The sequence below is a fragment of the Pleurodeles waltl genome, chromosome 11 (assembly GCF_031143425.1).
Source record: "Pleurodeles waltl isolate 20211129_DDA chromosome 11, aPleWal1.hap1.20221129, whole genome shotgun sequence".
Taxonomy (NCBI): Eukaryota; Metazoa; Chordata; class Amphibia; order Caudata; family Salamandridae; genus Pleurodeles; species Pleurodeles waltl.
The window spans coordinates 569,486,748-569,504,837 of NC_090450.1; the positions used below are offsets into that span (position 1 = coordinate 569,486,748).

The following is an 18,090-nucleotide window of genomic DNA, read 5'->3' on the forward strand; positions in this document are numbered from 1 at the left end:
TACAGATTCACCCGAAAGCTGTCCTCTCTTTAAAAATGTGCCCCTCCCAACTACTTCATTCTTTCGTTGTCCAAAGTTTGGATCCTGTTTCCTTATTACAGTATGATAATCATCTAAAACTGTCTCTTCTTCTTTAAGTGTTGGAACATATTTTAAAACGCATCACTCCTCAGCGTCTAAGAAAGCTTAAGCTTTGCTAATTTCTAGAGGCAATATGTATGTCCCTTCCAACCACCATCACACATGCCTCAAAACCCTCCTGTTCTTCCCAAATGAGCACAGGTTCACCAAGAGTGCATACAAATTCAGGGGGTGCAACCATTTCTTCCAGAGTAAATGGATGATTTACGGCTTGCAACTCAATACTGAAGCTTAGCTGAAAATGTAGAGGCTATTCAGTTCCTATTAATATTAAAATCCCGTACATTTGTACTATTTTACATGTCTTTTCTTTTTATAAGCCAAGCGATCTTCTTTATTCAGTATATTAAATTAATTGTCATTGATACTGTTTTCAGATGTGTTTCTGGACACTACACTGGGGCACCAAAGTCTTTCTAGTGAAGCAGTGCTAGAGTCATTCCAAATTTATTTTGTACACATTTGAAAATATGCTTTTTTTGTTTTTGCCTTTGCGGTGGCTAGAAAATAGAAGCTTGTAGGCACACAGATGATAACTCCACGCTAAGGAAGTCTACACACCGTTATGAACAGTAATGAGGCATTAGGCTAATGCACAATATTGAACAGTTATAGCTATTAAGTCTAGTTTACTAAATTAAAACAAAGCATATAACTGTTGATATTGTTTGTTCAGACTCAGGGTTGTAAATATGGTGTGCAGCTAGTCTGTCATTTTATTCTTGGTTGCTGGCCACCCTTTAAGCTCTGAATGCAGTTAATGTAGACGATTGGTATAGAGGCACTCTCCTCCCCTTAAGTGTTCACAGCGACCCGTCAATGAAGAGAAGAAGAGGACTTCCAAAAGGCAGGTGAAACACATTACTCGGATCAAGCCTAACAGGAGGGAGTTAGCCAGCCAACTGCTCCCACCCACTCAGAACAGACTGAGCCTTAACCATTCTTAGAACAGAACAATGTTCCCTCAGTATTCTTCATAGTGAGGAGGGCAGGGTGCATCACTGTGATATTAGACCTTTAAGTAGAATTGTGGTATTTTTCTAGTCACAGCTTTGCTCCCGGATTCATGATCTAAAGAATGAGTCCGCACTCTTGGCAGCTTGAAGGCATCGTGATTGAGTTGTTCATAAACGCTCTAGGGTGCTCTATGTTCAGCACACTTTTCTCTACCAGAGCCTCATTGGGAATAAACCAATGTTTTGTTCATACAAACAGCACTCAGATCACTCCTTACTTAGCAGAGTCCATAAACGTAGACAATCTTTAATTTATTAAATTGAACTTGACTGTCAGTCACATAAATGTTTACAAAAGCTTCAAGGGAGGTTATGCGGGTAACCAGTTTGATCACACATTGGCTTATTCCTGCTCCAAACTCACAGGTTGCACAGACCCTTTAGGAGGACCTAACTGTGGTGTGATTGCTTTTACAATGGATGTAGCCTTTTGTCTTGTTATGCGAGAGGCCTCATTTTGTTTATTTATTTTATTTATTTTTTTGCTGATGGCAGGCTAGAAGAAATAGAAAGTCTCCAAAGGGATAACTAAGTTACGCTCTATCTTGCTAAGGTACGCTCTATCTTGCTTTTATGGATCTTAGCTGTGCCTTTGATAAGGTGAACCGGTCTATATTATGGGAGAGATTAAATCAGTTAGGGCTGGATCCTAATATTGTAGAGTTGCTCCGATATCTACATTCTGGGACGGTTGCAAATGTGAGGGTGGGGTCGAATGGGGAATGCTCAGAGGCCTTTAAGTTTTCAAGGGGTGTGCGCCAGGGGTGTGTTCTGGCTCCTACTTTGTTCCTTCTATATACAAATGGATTGTCTGATTTTCTGATGAAACTTTGTAGGGATGTTCCAAAGGTGAATGGTACTGATATCCCTGTGCTAACGTACGCGGATGACGCAGTCCTCATGGCCCGTACTATGAATGGTCTCCGGGAAATAGTTAAAGCTTATGCCTCCTTTATGTCAGCTTTGGGTTTAGAGGTCAATTTTAAGAAATCTCATTTTATGGTGTGTGGAAAACCCCTGAGTAGGGTGGGGGAGCTAAGGGTGGAGGATCAAATTATTAGTAGGGTCCATGAGTTTCCATACCTAGGGATTATTTTTGAAGAGAAAGGATCTTGGAAACCTTGTATTGCCAGAAGGGGTGCGCTTTTTCATGCAGCAGTTGGCGCAACTTTTGACTTTGCTGTTAGGGTAGGTAGTAAACCCATCAAGCCTTTGCTTGAAATTTATAGACTGAAATGCCTCCCCGTCCTGCTGTATGGTGCTGCACTTTGGGGGTATGGGGACTCCCGAGCCCTTACGGTGGAAGAAAATCGGTTCTGTAGAAGGCTATTGGGAGTTGGACAAAATATCCCTGGTTTTAGCCCTCATCTGGAGTTGGAGCTTGAGTTTGTCCAGGACACTATTCAGTTGGCTCCCCTTCTGCTATGGATCTCAATTTGGACTAACGAACATGCCACTCTGAATAGGGATATCTTAAAGGATTGTCTGGCTTGTGACAATGTAAAGAATATTCCCTGGTTGATGCACATAAGGAAGATGGCTCGTGATTTGGGGCGGCCTGATTTGGTTGATCATCCTGAAGGCCTGACCAGGTGTGATAAGAAATGGGTTAAGGAGAATTTTTTAAGAATCCAGAAGAATAGGAGGGAGGGGGAGGCCTTAGGGAAAAAATCGATCAGGGATTTCATTATGTTAAAGATGTGGGTAGGCCCTGAGCGCTATCTCTTAGAGATAAAGGATGTGAGGGAAAGGTCTCTCATAACCCGTTTCCGTTTGGGGATCATCAGAAGTAACCTGTGTTTCCCGTTAGGTCAGTATGGGGACAAATGTATTAGACCCTGCCCCTGTGATGGGGTGTCCCAACAGACCTTGCACCATTTTACTTTGTTCTGTGTTTTTTATGCACCATTCAGAACTCGTTTTTTATTACCTCTCCTATGGCCTAAGGGTTTTGTGCAATATCGTCCTGCTTTTATGTGGCTGCAGATGGCCTCAGATGTATTGGTGTGGAAGGGGCTGGGATCATTCCTGAAGGGAGCTATTACTTGGTGTAACAATGTAGAGTTTTTAGAATGAATCTTTCTATTTTATTGTTCTTATGCATGTGGTTATATATGTTTTTATTCCTGATGAGTGTTCTTATTATTTATGGTTTTATTGCTAATTTTAACAAATGTATTGGAGATTATTTATTGTAATGGATGAATTTCTTTTTCATACAGAATAAAAGTTATTGTTAACCAAGGTGTCTTTAAACACACGTGGGTTGCTCAATGAAGTGCATTACTTTAGCGTGACAAACAGTGTCAGTCTAGTCTGTGTGGGCGACTGCATGAAGTAACTGGAGTGGATCTTGGTGCCAAAGTAGAAGTCAATGCTAGAGTCAACATGGGCCTGATAATGGGGCCCACCGGGGCACTCAGTAGTGGACCCATCAGTGGAAATCTGATTGGAGACCCCTGCAGCTCAGTGGGGTTTCAAAGTGCGAGCTCAGAGAGAGCCAGAAACAGACCACTGGTCTGTTGCAGATCCTTCTTAAAGGCTGCTTTCTGCTGCATGGTTGACAGCCTGGAAATTAGGATCATGTTGAGACCAACCATGGGATCTGTTCAGCTGGTGTGCAGTCTGCAACATAGTAACCTTTCGCTAGACTTCAGAGCAGTGGAATGGAATAGAGTTCGGCTAGGCTATTTTGTGCATATGCCTGGATTTTGATTTTGATTTGTTGGATGACTTTCACCAGAAAGTGGATTTATTGTGTGAACGACCTTGAGACTGGGACCACAGCTGAGGCTTCACGACTTGGAGAGGGACCTATGCTTTGATTATGACCCCCTGTTGGGCTTGGCGCAGTAGTTTCAATCAATCAGTGATTTATAAGGTGTGGATAATCACCCATAGGGTCACAAGGCGCTGTTTGTAGGTGTGCTGCTCAGTTGAAGATCCAGGTCTTGAGGTCCTTCCTGAACTGCTTCAGTGATGCGGTCTGCCTGAGTTTGAGAGGTAGCGTGTTCAATGTACAGGCTGTGAGGTAGGAGAAGGATCTCCCTCCTGCTGTGCTTTACCAGTTCTTGGGAACTGCTGCGAGGGTGAGTTGGGAAGAACGTAGTTGTCTTTTGGGTATGTAGAAGGGGAGGCGGTGGTTGATGTATGCTGGTCCTATGTTGTGTAATGCCTTGTAGGTATGGATCAGGAGTTTGTATGTGATGCGCTTGTTGACCGGGAGCCAGTGTAGGTCTCTAAGGTGAGAGGAGATGTGGCTGTGTCGGGGGGGGATGTCCAGGATGAGTCTGGCTGCTGCATTCTGGATTGTTTGTAGTCTTCATTGTAGTTTCTTGGTGATGCCGGCATAGAGTGCATTGCTGTCGTCCAGTTTGCCAGTGACAGGTGCGTGATTGACTGTCTTCCTTGTGTTGGAGGGGATCCACTTGAAGATCTTTCGAAGGAGTCAGAGGGTGTCGAAGCATTATGATGAGACAACGTTGACTTAGCGGGTCATGGATAGAGAGGAGTCCAGGATGATACCCAGATTGCGTGTGTGGTCCAGGGAGCGGGGACATCTCCCAGTAGGGTGGGCCACCAAGAGTAGTACCAGGTGGAAGGGGTGGAGCCGATTACGAGGATCTCTGTCTTGTCTGAGTTGAGTTTGATTCAGCTGGCTTCCATCCTGGCGACGACTGCTCTCATCCCTTTGTGGAAGTTTCTCTTGGCCTTTACAGGATCGTCGGACATGAAGAGGATCAGTTGGGTTTTGGCGTAGGAGACTATGTTTAGCCCATGTTGTTTGATGATCTTGGCTAGCGGGGCCACGTAGACGTTGAAAAGTGTTGGGCTGAGTGATGATCCTTGGGGCACTGCGCAGCATGTATCTTTGGCTTCTGACGTGAACGGCGGTAGTCTGACACTCTGCTCTTCCAGAGAGGAAGGACCTGATCCATTCTAGTGCTTCATCTCGAATGTCAGGGTTGTGGAGTCTGGCACAGAGGGTGGAGTGGGAGACTGTTTCAAATGCGGCAAAGAGGATGAGGAGGATGAGTGCGTCTAGTATGGCGCCTATGTCGTCGGTGGCTGCTAGGAATGCTGTTTCGGTGCTGTGGTTGCTCCTGAATCCAGACTGGGATGGATCTAGGATTTAGTGTCTCGAGGAATTTGGTGAGTTGCTGGTTGACGGCCTTTTCCGTTACCTTGGCTGGGAAAGGGAGAAGAGAGATGGGCCTGTAGTTTTTCAGCTCCCTTGGGTTGGCGGTAGGTTCTTTGAGTATCGGGTTGATCTTGGCGTGCTTCTAGTCTCGAAGGATCGGTTGATAGTTCTGCAGAGCTCAGGAGCTATGGTTACGCTGGCCAGGTTAAAGATGTGTTGTAGGCATGGATCTGAGGGTGCTCCCAAGTGGATGGAGTTCATGAGTCTTTGGGTGTCCTCTTTGGTGATGGAGGGCCAGGAGTTCAGAATCTGGTGTGGTGCTGGGTCTTTTGTGGTATTTGTGGGTGGTGCTGGTTTTGGTTCTTGAAGCCTTCGTAAATGTCCTAGATTTTTCAGTGAAAAAAGGTGGCAAGGTCATCGCAGAGGTCTTGGGAGGGAGGGACGGAGGGATGGATGAGGTGTCTCGATTGGGGTTTGTGTACTCTTTGACAATGCCAAAGAGCTCTTTGCTGTTGTGAGTGCTGGTGCTGATGTGTTCTTGAATGGTGTCTTTTTTGGCAGCCCTGATGTTCTGGTGATGCGTGGTGACTGTGTTCTTGTAGGCCATGCAGTCTTTGGCTGATTTGCTGCTACCATTCCAGTCGTCTGCAGGAGTGTTTGGACTCTTGTAGGCTTGTCGTAAACCATTTAGGTGTTTTACTCTTTTGGTTTCTTGCTGTTTTCCTGAGTGGGGGGGGGCTATGTTATTGGCACATTCCGATAACCAGTGATGTAGATTGCATGCAGCTTTATTAGCGTCCACTGCGTCGGGTTAGGGGGAGTGGCTCAGAGCATTGGTGAGTTGTGCTTCTGTAACTGTATCCCAGTGTCTGCCCGAAGGGGTGTGGAGGGGGCATACTGGCATGCAGTGTTCTTTGTGAAGGTAAAGTGGACGCACTTATGGTTGGTCCAATGGTGTTCGGAGGTGTGAGAGATGATGTTGTTCCCTGCTGTGAAGACGGGGTCGAGAATGTGTCCAGCTCTCAGTGGGGATGTTGACAAGTTGTTTGAGGCAGTGTTGCAAGGTTTTCCGAGAGGTTTGTGGTATTGGGGTAATCGTGGATATCAAGGTGGAAGTTGAGGTCTCCGAGTAGGATGTAGTCAGTGAAGTTGAGCGCTTGGGGGCGACATGGTCAGTGGTCTTTGCAGAATCTGCTTTGAAGGATACAAAAAGAAAGCAGCTGGCATCAGTGCAGAGGTCTGACACTTGTATGCAGCTGCATTCACACACTTCTGTGGTAATACAGAGTCAGCCCAGAGCCTTATGATGTATTAGAGCATTGCTGGAAGTATTCTCTGAATCCAATCTGGCACCTGAGGATATTCTAAAAGTGTGGAATCTGCGATGAGAAGTATCAATCAGAAGAGAGAATATTTTCAGTTCTGGGCTGTGGTGAGGTTAACACATGGTGAAAGGAACAAACAACTTCAAAGTTAGGCAAGCAGCTTACTGCTCTAGTACATTGATATGATCTTGCTCTTCTACTGGAATACATGAGCTTTGTACCAACATCTCCCTCAGGTGACCATCGCACCCAAAGAAGGTGGCGTCTATCTCCAGAGTGGCATGAGCCTGCAGGTGGCCGAATAGACAGCCACATTGAGATTGGAGGACATGTCCACTACTCAAGGTATGAAAAAGTTGGAGCCGAAGATAGCTACCAGAATAAGCCGGCTTTCCTGATGCTGGGATCTTTGCAGTATGAGGCAGTACGGGAGGGACCTCTTTCTTTAACAGGCATAGGCACCAATAAGATATATGTGGCTATCAGGCCCAAAAGACAGAGGATTGTTGGGACTGAAATGGGCACCGGAGTCCAAAATATCATTATAATATCCTGAATGAGGGCCTTCTGTGTGAGAGGAAAATCCCCCATGCATGTCATATCCAGCATTACACCATTGAAAATCAGATGCCAATCTGGAGTAATGTGAAACTTTTGTCAGTTGACAGAAACCCCAGACAATGGCAGAAGGTCAGGTTTTCCGAAAGCACCCAGAGGAGAAATCACCTTCACCAGCAGTAACCATATGTGAAGAAACATAGATTCTTGCTTTTGAAGGAATGCTGCCCACCAGCACCTTGGTGATAATCCATAGTTCAGTTAGAAGCTCTGCAAATTGGTAAAGGTTGGATTCCATTATGAAAGAGAAATAACATCTGTGGGCAGTGAGGACTTAGGTGTGGATACGTGTTCCCTGGACATCTCAAGAAACCATCTATGCCTAGGCGTAGTAGAACCCAAGTTAAAGACAGCATCTAGTACTTATCCTGGTGGACATAGAGGATCAGGAACCACAAATGAAAAATGGGTCCAGAGCCTTCATCGTACCTGAGCATGCAGTTGGAAGAAATAAAATCCAGCTGCACCACTTTGATATTCCCTTTCTGCAGAAAGACAAGGACCCCTGCCTCTAAGATCAAGAAGTAGGATGGATAGCACTTCTTGGCATCAGATGGATATTCTGGTGGAGGAGCCACAAACTGAAGGGCATAGCCATTGTGGATCAAATGAAGCACCAGGCAGCTTGTGAGATTGACTTCCACTGTGCAAGGAAGTGGAAGACTCCTCTTGCCCGCTGCCTAGGAGCTGATGGCCGAGGGAGGATAAGTCAGAGCTGCAATGGTGCAACATTGCCAGTGGAAGATTGGGGGGGGCTGCTTCTTTCAAACTTCTAACCACCCTTTTTGTGAAAGGAACAGATAGAACTGTATGGTCTGCACTAGCTCAGAAGGTCGTCTCTGCAGTGAAAGTTGAGCTCTTGAAAAGCTGTAAAATCAACCAAACTGCTGGTGGAACTGTTGCAGTGAATGTGCGGTAGTTTTGTTATTCTTAAGTTGCTGTAAGAGGAGTATACTTTCTCATAAAAGAGCTTTTCACCACTGAACCATATCCAACACAGCCCGATGTCTCTGGAAAAACTTTTTTTGAGACAAAATCCTTTCTGGTGTGCCTGTGCAAGGTCACTTATGTTACCATACAGCATGCTGTGAAGTCAGATGACTCTAGTTCACACTTTAAATTTCTTTGAAGGTGCTTCACAACATCTGGGAGGTTAATAGCAACCAATTCCCCTATTTCCCAGGTTTGGTACATCTCACCCAAGGAGGCCCTTAGCATTAGTGGCTCTTAAGGCCAGAGTGTCACATGTAAAGCCTTTGCACCCCGGGAGTCAAGATATTTGGATTGTGGTCTGGAGGGGCATAAGTGAGGTCTTTGGGGTTCAGTTTCATACCAAATGCTTCACCACTAGGCTTTCTGGAGTAGGGTGAGCCAAGAAGAACTTAGGGTCAGAAGGTCTTCTTGGCAGGCAACTGCCTATGAACTGCAGGACCAAGAAGGGTTTCTACCATGCGGCATGCACCAGTTCCGCCAAGTCCTAACTGAAAGAGAGAAGAGGTTCCATAGCAACATAAAATGGCTTTCAAAAATCTCGGTGTGGATGATGAAACTGAGCTTAGTATTTAGAAGGGATAACTGTAAGACCTCCACACTACTTTACACAAAATGGCTGTTAATGAACAACTTCTTCCGAGGTAGGGACCGGGAATATACTACACCGGCTACTTATTTAGACCACCAGCATTCTGTAGATCTCTGTGGAAATCTTTGGGAAGAAGCATCCAGTAGAGTGAACACAATATCACCACCACTTCTCTTAAAGAGTGAGATCTTTGTTAAAGGAGAATTTACTGTTTTAAAGCCATCAACCTCTTGCATCTGAGCATTTCTTATGCTAGCTTTAAGTTGAGCTTTGGCCTCACAAAAACATTTTGTTTGGTTGGCAGCACTAATATGTTTTTCATATTGACTTTTAACCCACACTGATACATGAAGTCCACACCTTTTAAGGGCTTGCCTTACATTCCTGTAACAAATACCACATCAGCAACAGATCAACCAGGTATGATGGACATAAATGGTCTTGCCCTTCAAGTGTGGAACTACTACAACAAAACGTTTTGTGAATACACTTGGAACAGAATTTTCAAATTGGGATTGGAACGCCTTCATTACAAATCTGACATTTTCCGTGTCCTAGGTACATTGCCATATAAAAATAGATGTTTTATGCATATCATCACTAGGAGAAAACGGTTCCTCCATTGTAGTCCTGGCTAATAATTTCCATCTGTGTGCAGAGAAGCCAGAAAGTTTTCCACAAATTTTCAAAGAGGATGTGAATTTTACATGTGTAATATAAAAAAAAGCTAATTAGCTTATCAAGGACACGTTTTTTCAAATTTTCACTCTGGCATTTAAGAAAGAATTATGAAACTAAATTGTGGCGTGATATCTTTTATTGTAGACTGTTGCTAAAAGGTGTGCTTAATGAGGTGAAAAGGAAGCCTGATATGCATTACATTAACCCAGTTCAAACAAAGTGCACCTGCCGCTTTAAAAAGCCTGGATGTTTCCAACCCCGGAACACTGAATTGACAGTTACTTTATGTCCCTGTACTTGTTGCTGCATATAAAGAGCTAAGCTCAACTAATCAACGTTGAGAGGTATTCATCCATATGGCTAAAAAAAAGCTGGGGAGGTGTGAAGGTAGTTTATCATTTCAATAAAGATCACTGTGACACAGAACCAAGATTATAAGTAGGTAATCACTTCCTCTGCATGATATGACCTTCAATGATCGTCATAAATGTCAAAATAGAGTTGTAAGCTTCTCACCAAGAGGGCTGTCAGCCACTAAAAGATGATCATCAGACCCTCTGAAGCAGATTTATACTGGGCCTAAGCAAATGGAATTTTGAGAGAAGCTTGACCTACTCTAGAGTCCACCCCATGACGGAATCAAGGCAATAAGGTTTCGTAAGCATATGGATTGGCTAGCAGTTGTCCTCATTACAAATTTCAGTCAATCTAACTCTTTTTAACAATGCTATAATGGCTGCTGTGCTTTTGGATCGAATGTGTTAGGTTTTACAGGAAGAGGTTTATTTGTCAATTGGTAACACAGATATAAGAGACAGTTCAATTGGAAATTACTTGTTCTGAGATAGCACCTTGAAGATGACTCAAAATACAAAAGTACTTCAATTTAAAAGAATATGTTCTGCATGTTGGTGTTTTTTTTTTTCTTTTCTTAGGCTAGCCATGCAATACGAGAGTTAAAGCGTAATCCTCGCCATCGGTCCTGACAGAATCCGATATTTTGCAAAAAGAAAAAAAGAGATGAATTTTTAGGTTGTAATACACTGCTTTCAACTAGTGCCTCAACTTAGGGTCCTCAATTTATTTCCAAATATAGCAGATTTATACTTGAAAATATAACCATTCCCGTCCCTAATATGTCCATCAAAGCAATGTTCATTCTTAGGTGTTGGTGCACCAAATAATGCTGTTTTACTGATTGAAATTAAATGAATAGCCATGACTATTTAGTGCATAGATTTCTCACTGAATGAATAGCCACAACTCATTTCAGGAATCTCTTTTTTAGTGGGCATTATTTTCATGCATGTTTACTTATATCTCTTGAAAATACAATTAAAATTCAGACTACTCTGTCACAGAAATGTTGCACGCCATGTCACTGACGATAAAAAAAAAACCAGTCATACCGCTCTCATTTAGGTGCATGAGCTTTTGTGAAACTACAATAATACAGGAAAACAGTACATGGCAGATTACGGTTACCCTCAAATCGGTGCAAGTTATGGTGAGACGACTAGGTAAAACATAACAAAATCTGACAACTGAGCCTCATAAAACTGAAACAAACAATTGATTTGTGCAATAACAAACACCACAAACTTCACCACTGAAGGGGTACATCCATTTATACCAATAGAAACGTAAGTGTGTAAAGTACATGATGCACCAAGGTAACCATGCCACCGAAGAAGGGGCATGTGTTGGTGCAAACTAGTCAAAAGGTAAAAATCAACACTAGTAACAAGCAGTTAAGGTAAACATTAGAACCAGTGCATTCTATCACAGAGTTAGTCTGCAATGCGGAGAAAATTGGAACGCTAGCCCAAGTGTGTAATCACCATCTGACATGCCGGCAGAGGACGGGAATTCACTGATCCTTCATAGCTGAACAGCTGCACCAGCTTTCACACACCGACCAGAAACCTCTGGTCAGGTGGCCTTCTGTTCACTCACATTCCCTGCATCTCTAGAGCCAGAGCTGACAGGTGCGTTTTCTCTTACCTGGCTCCCAAAGCCTGGAACGACACACACCTACCTGCACATCAGGGCTGCCAGCTCATTCCTAAAATTTCGTTAAAAAAAACAAAAATAAACTCATAACCTGGCTTTTTCAATAAACTACTTTCAGGCTGGAACGCACCTCTAGGGCCAGGCACCATTCTGTGGATTGGGACAACATAACAAATATGCTATGCTATGCTAATGTCTCACTACTAGTCATGCAAATGATTGATACTCAGTGATGTTCAAATTGGAAAGCTGGGGTTGGGAAGTAATGAGGTGGAGACCAAGCATAGACTGCATTGAATGTTGAATCAAACCAGAAGGGTGGTCATTTTGAAAGTATGCAAAAACTGTGAACATCACCAAAAATGGGAAAAAGGCAACTGTAAACTCATTTTACTTAACGACCGAGGTGGTAGATGTCACCCTACAGCCATTCTCTGTTCTTTGACGTCTATCTTTGCTCGAAGCTTTGACATATTTGTTGTTTGGTGCATTGGCTGAAACACAGACCCCCTTACCAACTAAACTTGATCATTTACTTTTGTATGTTCTTTTGTTAACCAATTAAGGCCTTGAGTTTGTACAGTGAAAAGTTATTTGTCTATCTTTTTGGCTGTTCTATGTGTACTTGTCCAAACGTCTTATAGTCACTGGATGTAAGGTGTCTTGCTGCTTGAATACAGACTGAAACCTTTTCGAGGCTTGCGTGTTAGATTTTCTGGGGATAGCGTTTCCCTCACTCTACAGGTTTTACTGGGCTCTAAAGTGACTGAGTATTTGGCTACAATATCTGCCTTCTTGGCTAGCGTTTTTTGTTGCAGTAATACCTGGTGGCTCGATTCTTGGAAGGAGTGTTGTATTTGCTTCCACTCACATATTTCATTGGTCTTTCTCGTAACATCTCTAAACCGCTGCACAGCTGTGCTTTCATCTCTAACAAGCAACTTAAAGGTGACGATTACTTTGGCCATCATAATCGGGGTACCGCTGCCCGTGTCAGTTCATCCACAGCTGGCAGTGTTTTACCCAGACAAATTGGCCCCGTTTTTCATATGGGCGAGTCTGTCACACTTCAGTCTTTCTTTCCACATCCTTGCCCTTCCAAGAAGGACCAATTGCACAGGCACCACCCTAAGTGGTGTGTCTCATTTTACAGTGAGCAGACGAGACATGATTGCGTGAATAACCAACAGTTGTTGCTTTTACTGTGTCGAACAATGGCATAGTGGTGACCAAATGTCTAAGGTGTAAAGTTTCCGGATCCAGACTGCTGCCTGAGGAACCTGCTTCAAGATGTAGTAGCCATCAGAAAAAGGCACTGGGAGCATTGAGTGGTTGCCATAAGCAAATTGCAGATGGAAATGAAATTATTGAGAAACAGCAATAGGAAAATAAGCAGCACTTTCAAACCCATAGTCCTGATGGCCGTCATCACTACAGATGGATTACTCCGTGGATAAGGGAAGGGGGTGCATCTGGTAACACTTCGGATCAGGGGTCATTTGTGAGCACAGGATGTAACAAAGCACATAAATTATCTACAGTTGATGTCAATCTTACTAATATTCCAACAGACAACTCAACAGTTTGTTCTACCTTATCAAACAGTGAAGCAGTCTCAAAGCAATTCTTGAGATTGTCTCAGGGTGTTTGGCATTGGGCCATCAGATTTGAAAGCGATTGTTGCTGTAACCATGGTGTTAAATCTGTGAGGTATACCAGATATCGATTTATTTGCCGCAAAATAAAATGCAAAATTCTGAAACTTTGCATCGAGATACCAACGCTGCAGTCACAAGGCAAATGCTCCTTGGTTAAGTTGGTATGGGACATTTGCTCATACTTTATCACTCTTCTGAGCAGTGCTGAACAGGTTCAAGATAGTCAAGTTGCTTACATTCTCATAGCACAAACATGAACAGGTCAGCCATGTGACTTGGATCACCTAGATTCAGGAACAAGCATTTTCGAACAATACATTGACAAAGATCTGTTGACTCTGCAAGGGAAAGAAACTTTATCCAGCTCCACAGAGCCTGCAGCTAGCAGCATGGTTCTGAAATCTCAGAATTTCAATATTTACCTTTACTAGAAAATTCGATGAATGTCTTCAAAGATGCAAGAAGTCCATCCACTGTATAATTTTAGGCTGTAGGTTAAGCTATGAGCCTTTGAGAGTTTATCTTCATTTGTGCCATGCTCACAAGTGACTGATCAAAAGCAAATGTTTAGAATTCCCGTCATTAAATGAGTTCTAGAGAGAGCAAAAATATATAATTTGCACGCAATTCCAGCACCAAATGGAGCTTGAAGGTGATTTCAGTTGGGTTGTTATAGCGATCATGTGAATCAATGCAAATATAACCTTAATACATTTAAGTAGACCCATTGACTGCTTACATGCCACATTTGCTAAGCTAAATTTGCAGAATGCCTCTGTTTGTCACCCACCTCTATTTGATTTGGGCAGGAGAGAGACCAGACCAAGCAAAATTAAGATATTCCAGGTCATCAATGCCTAGCCTGGAGAACTCATTCTGGTAAAGTGTCACATATACACAAATACTTGTGGTCATCTTGAGTACATTTTGGTTTCTTTGTGCACAAACTCAGCTATAGTCACCTAATACCCCCTGATAGTAGTTAACCACAAGCATTGTGGATCCATCATTACATAATGAATTATAGCAATTGAATCAAAATTACAACATCACTATTAATTCTAAAACTGTAGATGGAAGCAGTGATTGATAAAGCATGTAGGACAGAATTTTTGCCATTGCCTTAAAGGTTTGTGTGGCAAGTTTTTACTTAACAGCAGTGAATGCCCAACTGGCCCCCTGCACCACCGTTGTGAAGTTAGTGAATATTAAGATGGACGATCCCTTATAATAGAGGTCTCTTTCTTCCATGCCAGGCAAATAATTGCATGTTGGTCTCTCTAATTGACTAGAAAGGCAGTACTAGCACAGGCCAGAACAACCTAAAAAGCAAAAACAATTTCCTCACATTTCTGTGGCAGAAAGTTTTGTATGTTGTGGGAAACAGCAAAAGTCATACCACCTAGTTCTCCCATGATTTAGCTGATTAAAATGGTACCCCACTGCCTCAACCACAAAGGCTGGAATAAGAAACTGATTTACCTTTCCAAAATACATTCATGTAGGATGTTGGTAGTGACTGTATATGGGTCCAGGATCAACTGGCACTTGTGGAAACCTACTGACCCCAGAAGTTTCTAAAAGCAAGAGATTTAGTGACCCCTTGGGTATTACGGTTTGTGTAGATCCCAAAACGGTTTGTTTGCCAAGGTACCCTTGAAAAGTCGAGCTAAGCTTCATACACGGAACTTCCACAACAGCTGTGTGTCCTGTTATATGCACACAAAAGCCCCAAAATGCCCTGTGAAACACATGAACAATTTTGCTCGGAATTTACATTGAATCTTGGGCTATGGCTAGCTGTTGTGTTTGGGACTGAAAACCTACTAACCCTAGGCATTTCTGAAACCTATAGCCCTGGTAAATCCAGGGACTTGCAGCTTGCATGGATAGACACACATTTTCTTCTTTCACCCAGGGCTATGCAGTATCTATAACTAAGCCTAAGAATATCATTTGTGGCCTCTGGAATTGGAACTTTTTCAAGGGGCTGCTTCCTAAACAGCCATCCCTGTGTGTAGTTCAGCTGAAGTAATCTGTCTTTGGAGGGCTCAGCTGATATCACGTTTAATCACCTAATGAGGCAGCAAAGGTGGAAACCTCTGGTGCATGTACCGGAGATTTTTCTGCATACCGGTAGGAAGATATAAATTCAGAGGACATGAAGGTCACTGTCTTATGTAAAAGGCCCGGCATTTGGACACCCTACCTTGCCGGGAAACCTTTTACCCATAGCAGGAAGACTAAGAGTTCCTAGGAGCAAACAAGGCACTAAATGTGGGCACTTAAAACATCTGTAGCATTAAAACGAAGTCTTTTATACATCCTAACCATGACACAAATAGAGATCCTCTCCTTCTGAAAAGTGGGGAATACCCACATTTTTCAATTTCACTTGATCTCATTTTACGTTTCACGCCTGTCAGAATTTTTGTTACTTCCATTTTGTGTGTAATATCCTCAACTTTTCAGTCAAGCAGCTCTTACATTGTATCTCTTGTATGTACTGTGCACTAACAGATATTTGATACAGCTGGGCTATAGAAAACAAAATAATTGATACGATGGGAAAAACGATTCTTCAGTAAGCCATATGAATGTTAAGTAAAAAGTAAATAGTTTTGAGGATTTTATTCTCAACAGATATTGCAAGAATTGTATGAGATGTATTATGATATTACATATTTTTTTATGAGCATCTTTTATCTTTAGGACTTTACCTCCTTTCTCAAAATTATGATATTGATGCCTTAAACTGAAAGAAAAAAAAAAAAAAGATGGGGTCCTTTTTACCTAATGGTGAGTTTGCCAGTCATGGATCTAATAAGGCTACTGAATGGCAAGCTGTACACATAACACAATCAACACAACTTAGTTCAAATGAATCTAAATATATTCCACATGGGTATCTGATAGATTTTGAAGCTCTTGTCAATCAGACTACTATTTAAAATGTATTTTAGGTCATTTGATACCATGTGAAAATAAACGGACTGGGAGACAAATCTTAAAGCGAAATTTGGATTACTAATATCAATTTCGGTCCCAAACGGAGGAAGAGATAGTAAAGCAGATGAAATGCCTTTTCCAGAAAAAAAAATTAAAACAAGTTTGACTTTGGGCTTTTTTAAAGAAGGAAGACTTATAAATTAGGTTGTTGCAAAAACAGTAGGAATCATGTTGGCATTGTTGTATGCTTTGCCCACTCTTCCTTCCTAAAAATGTCAATGCACCATTCGGATATTTAGTCAAGTAAACCACTGCAAATACAACCATTTAAAATGCTGCTATGAGAAATGCCTTCAGAAGTGTACAGACAAATGTATGTTGCCATTTGAACTGGAAAGGCTGAGAAGCTGCTGTTATCTATTCACAAATGTATTGGTCATAGGACGTAGTTTCAGGGAGTGTCACAAAATAGAGATTGCTCTGAAAAGGAGCTAAAATCCCTAAGAAACACCTTAGCTCGTAATTCTAGCTCTTTGGAAAACTTGTTTATTTCCAAGACTTCACTTGTAACAACAAGCACTAGGAAAGCCAATAAATCTTAGCTTTGGGATAGAGTTGCTTTGATAATGCCTTCTGGTAAGGCTGTCCATCTTCTGCACAATGAAGTCGTTCAACCCCACAATAAAAGTACAATATTTTATGAAATACCCTAGTATGGGGAGATAAAGGAGCATGCTTGGTTAAGCAACATTTTGTGGTAGGGGGATGGGTAAAGCAGCTATGCGGGAGCAACACAGGAGGAATGGGAAAAGTACATAAAAGACAAAGCAACACACTGCAGAGAAGGGAGGGAGTCCGAAGGGGACAGCACGTAAGAGACATTGGAAAACGGACTTTGGAGGAAGCACACGAGCAGTAAAGGGATGCGCTGTCACAGAGTACTTAAATAAAAATAAAAAATAGTTACCTAAAAGTGAATAGTAGAAGGCTGGAAGCTAGCAAATCAGAGAGATGGTAAAGAGGATATGCTGCAAGGGGGGACAAACACCAGCTGGGAGAATGAAAGCCATTGAATAAGCAAACGTGTGATAATAATGCCAACCAGTGGGAAGCGATAGGCAGGCTGTGAAATCCCGCAAAATCTTGGTAAGACCATAATAGGCCCTTTGCACCTGGACAGCTTTCACTGCGTGATAGACTCGACCTAAAATGTCCTGCTTTGAAAATTGATTTAAAAACAAAAGTATGAATTCATTGGCATTGTCTCATCAGTAAACTAAAGAAAGGCTGGCATCGTATAATGCGTTATTTATGGACAGGTAATAGAGCCTTGGTGGGAAATAGTTTGTATACTTGATGGTCAGCTTTCACTGCTTAAAATTCCAACCTTGGGACCTGCAAGTGCAAAATGTGAGGTACATCTTTCAACACCGTTATGCACAGGTTTTAGTAGTGTTCCTTTATGCAGTACCACAGCTATTCCTTCATTTATTTGTGTTACTGCACTCATGTTTGTAACACAGCTCAGTAATACTGGATAGGTAGGGTGGTGAGTTGGTCTGTTGCATAATGAATAATTTAGTCTCCTAATTTTGCATCTTTGTTGCATTATTACCGCATCCTTACCTTCATACTGATTTATTGTTTATATTACAGGTTTCACAGAGGAAAGTGATGTAGATAGCCATCCCGCAACCTCGGATGCTGAAGACGGTACCTCTGGACCAGCAGGTGTGCATATCACCAGTGGCCCTCCAAACACCGCCAGCTGTGCATCTGGTGAGAACCCCAACAACCACTACCCTCTTAGCACCTCGAGTTCATGATGCAAATGACGTTCACTTAGCCCATCACCTCTGTCTGTCAGGGAAGCTATAGTAGAGGTTGCTGAATTAACAAGATCAATAAAAATGTCATCAAATAAATTGCAGCACCTAAATCAAGGTGATGCTTTGCATGTTTTTAG

The 18,090-nt window shown here is 42.5% G+C and overlaps 1 protein-coding gene across 4 annotated transcripts in view; it reads left to right on the plus strand.

Annotated features, from left to right (window-relative positions):
- Positions 1–18,090, plus strand: part of NSD3 (nuclear receptor binding SET domain protein 3) — a 1,432,226-nt gene that overhangs the window by 502,368 nt on the left and 911,768 nt on the right. For all 4 annotated transcript variants that reach the window (XM_069214018.1, XM_069214019.1, XM_069214020.1 and 1 more), the window contains exon 9: positions 17,781–17,903. In XM_069214018.1, coding sequence (XP_069070119.1) covers positions 17,781–17,903 — 123 coding nt within the window. The remainder of the gene's footprint in view (positions 1–17,780; positions 17,904–18,090) is intronic.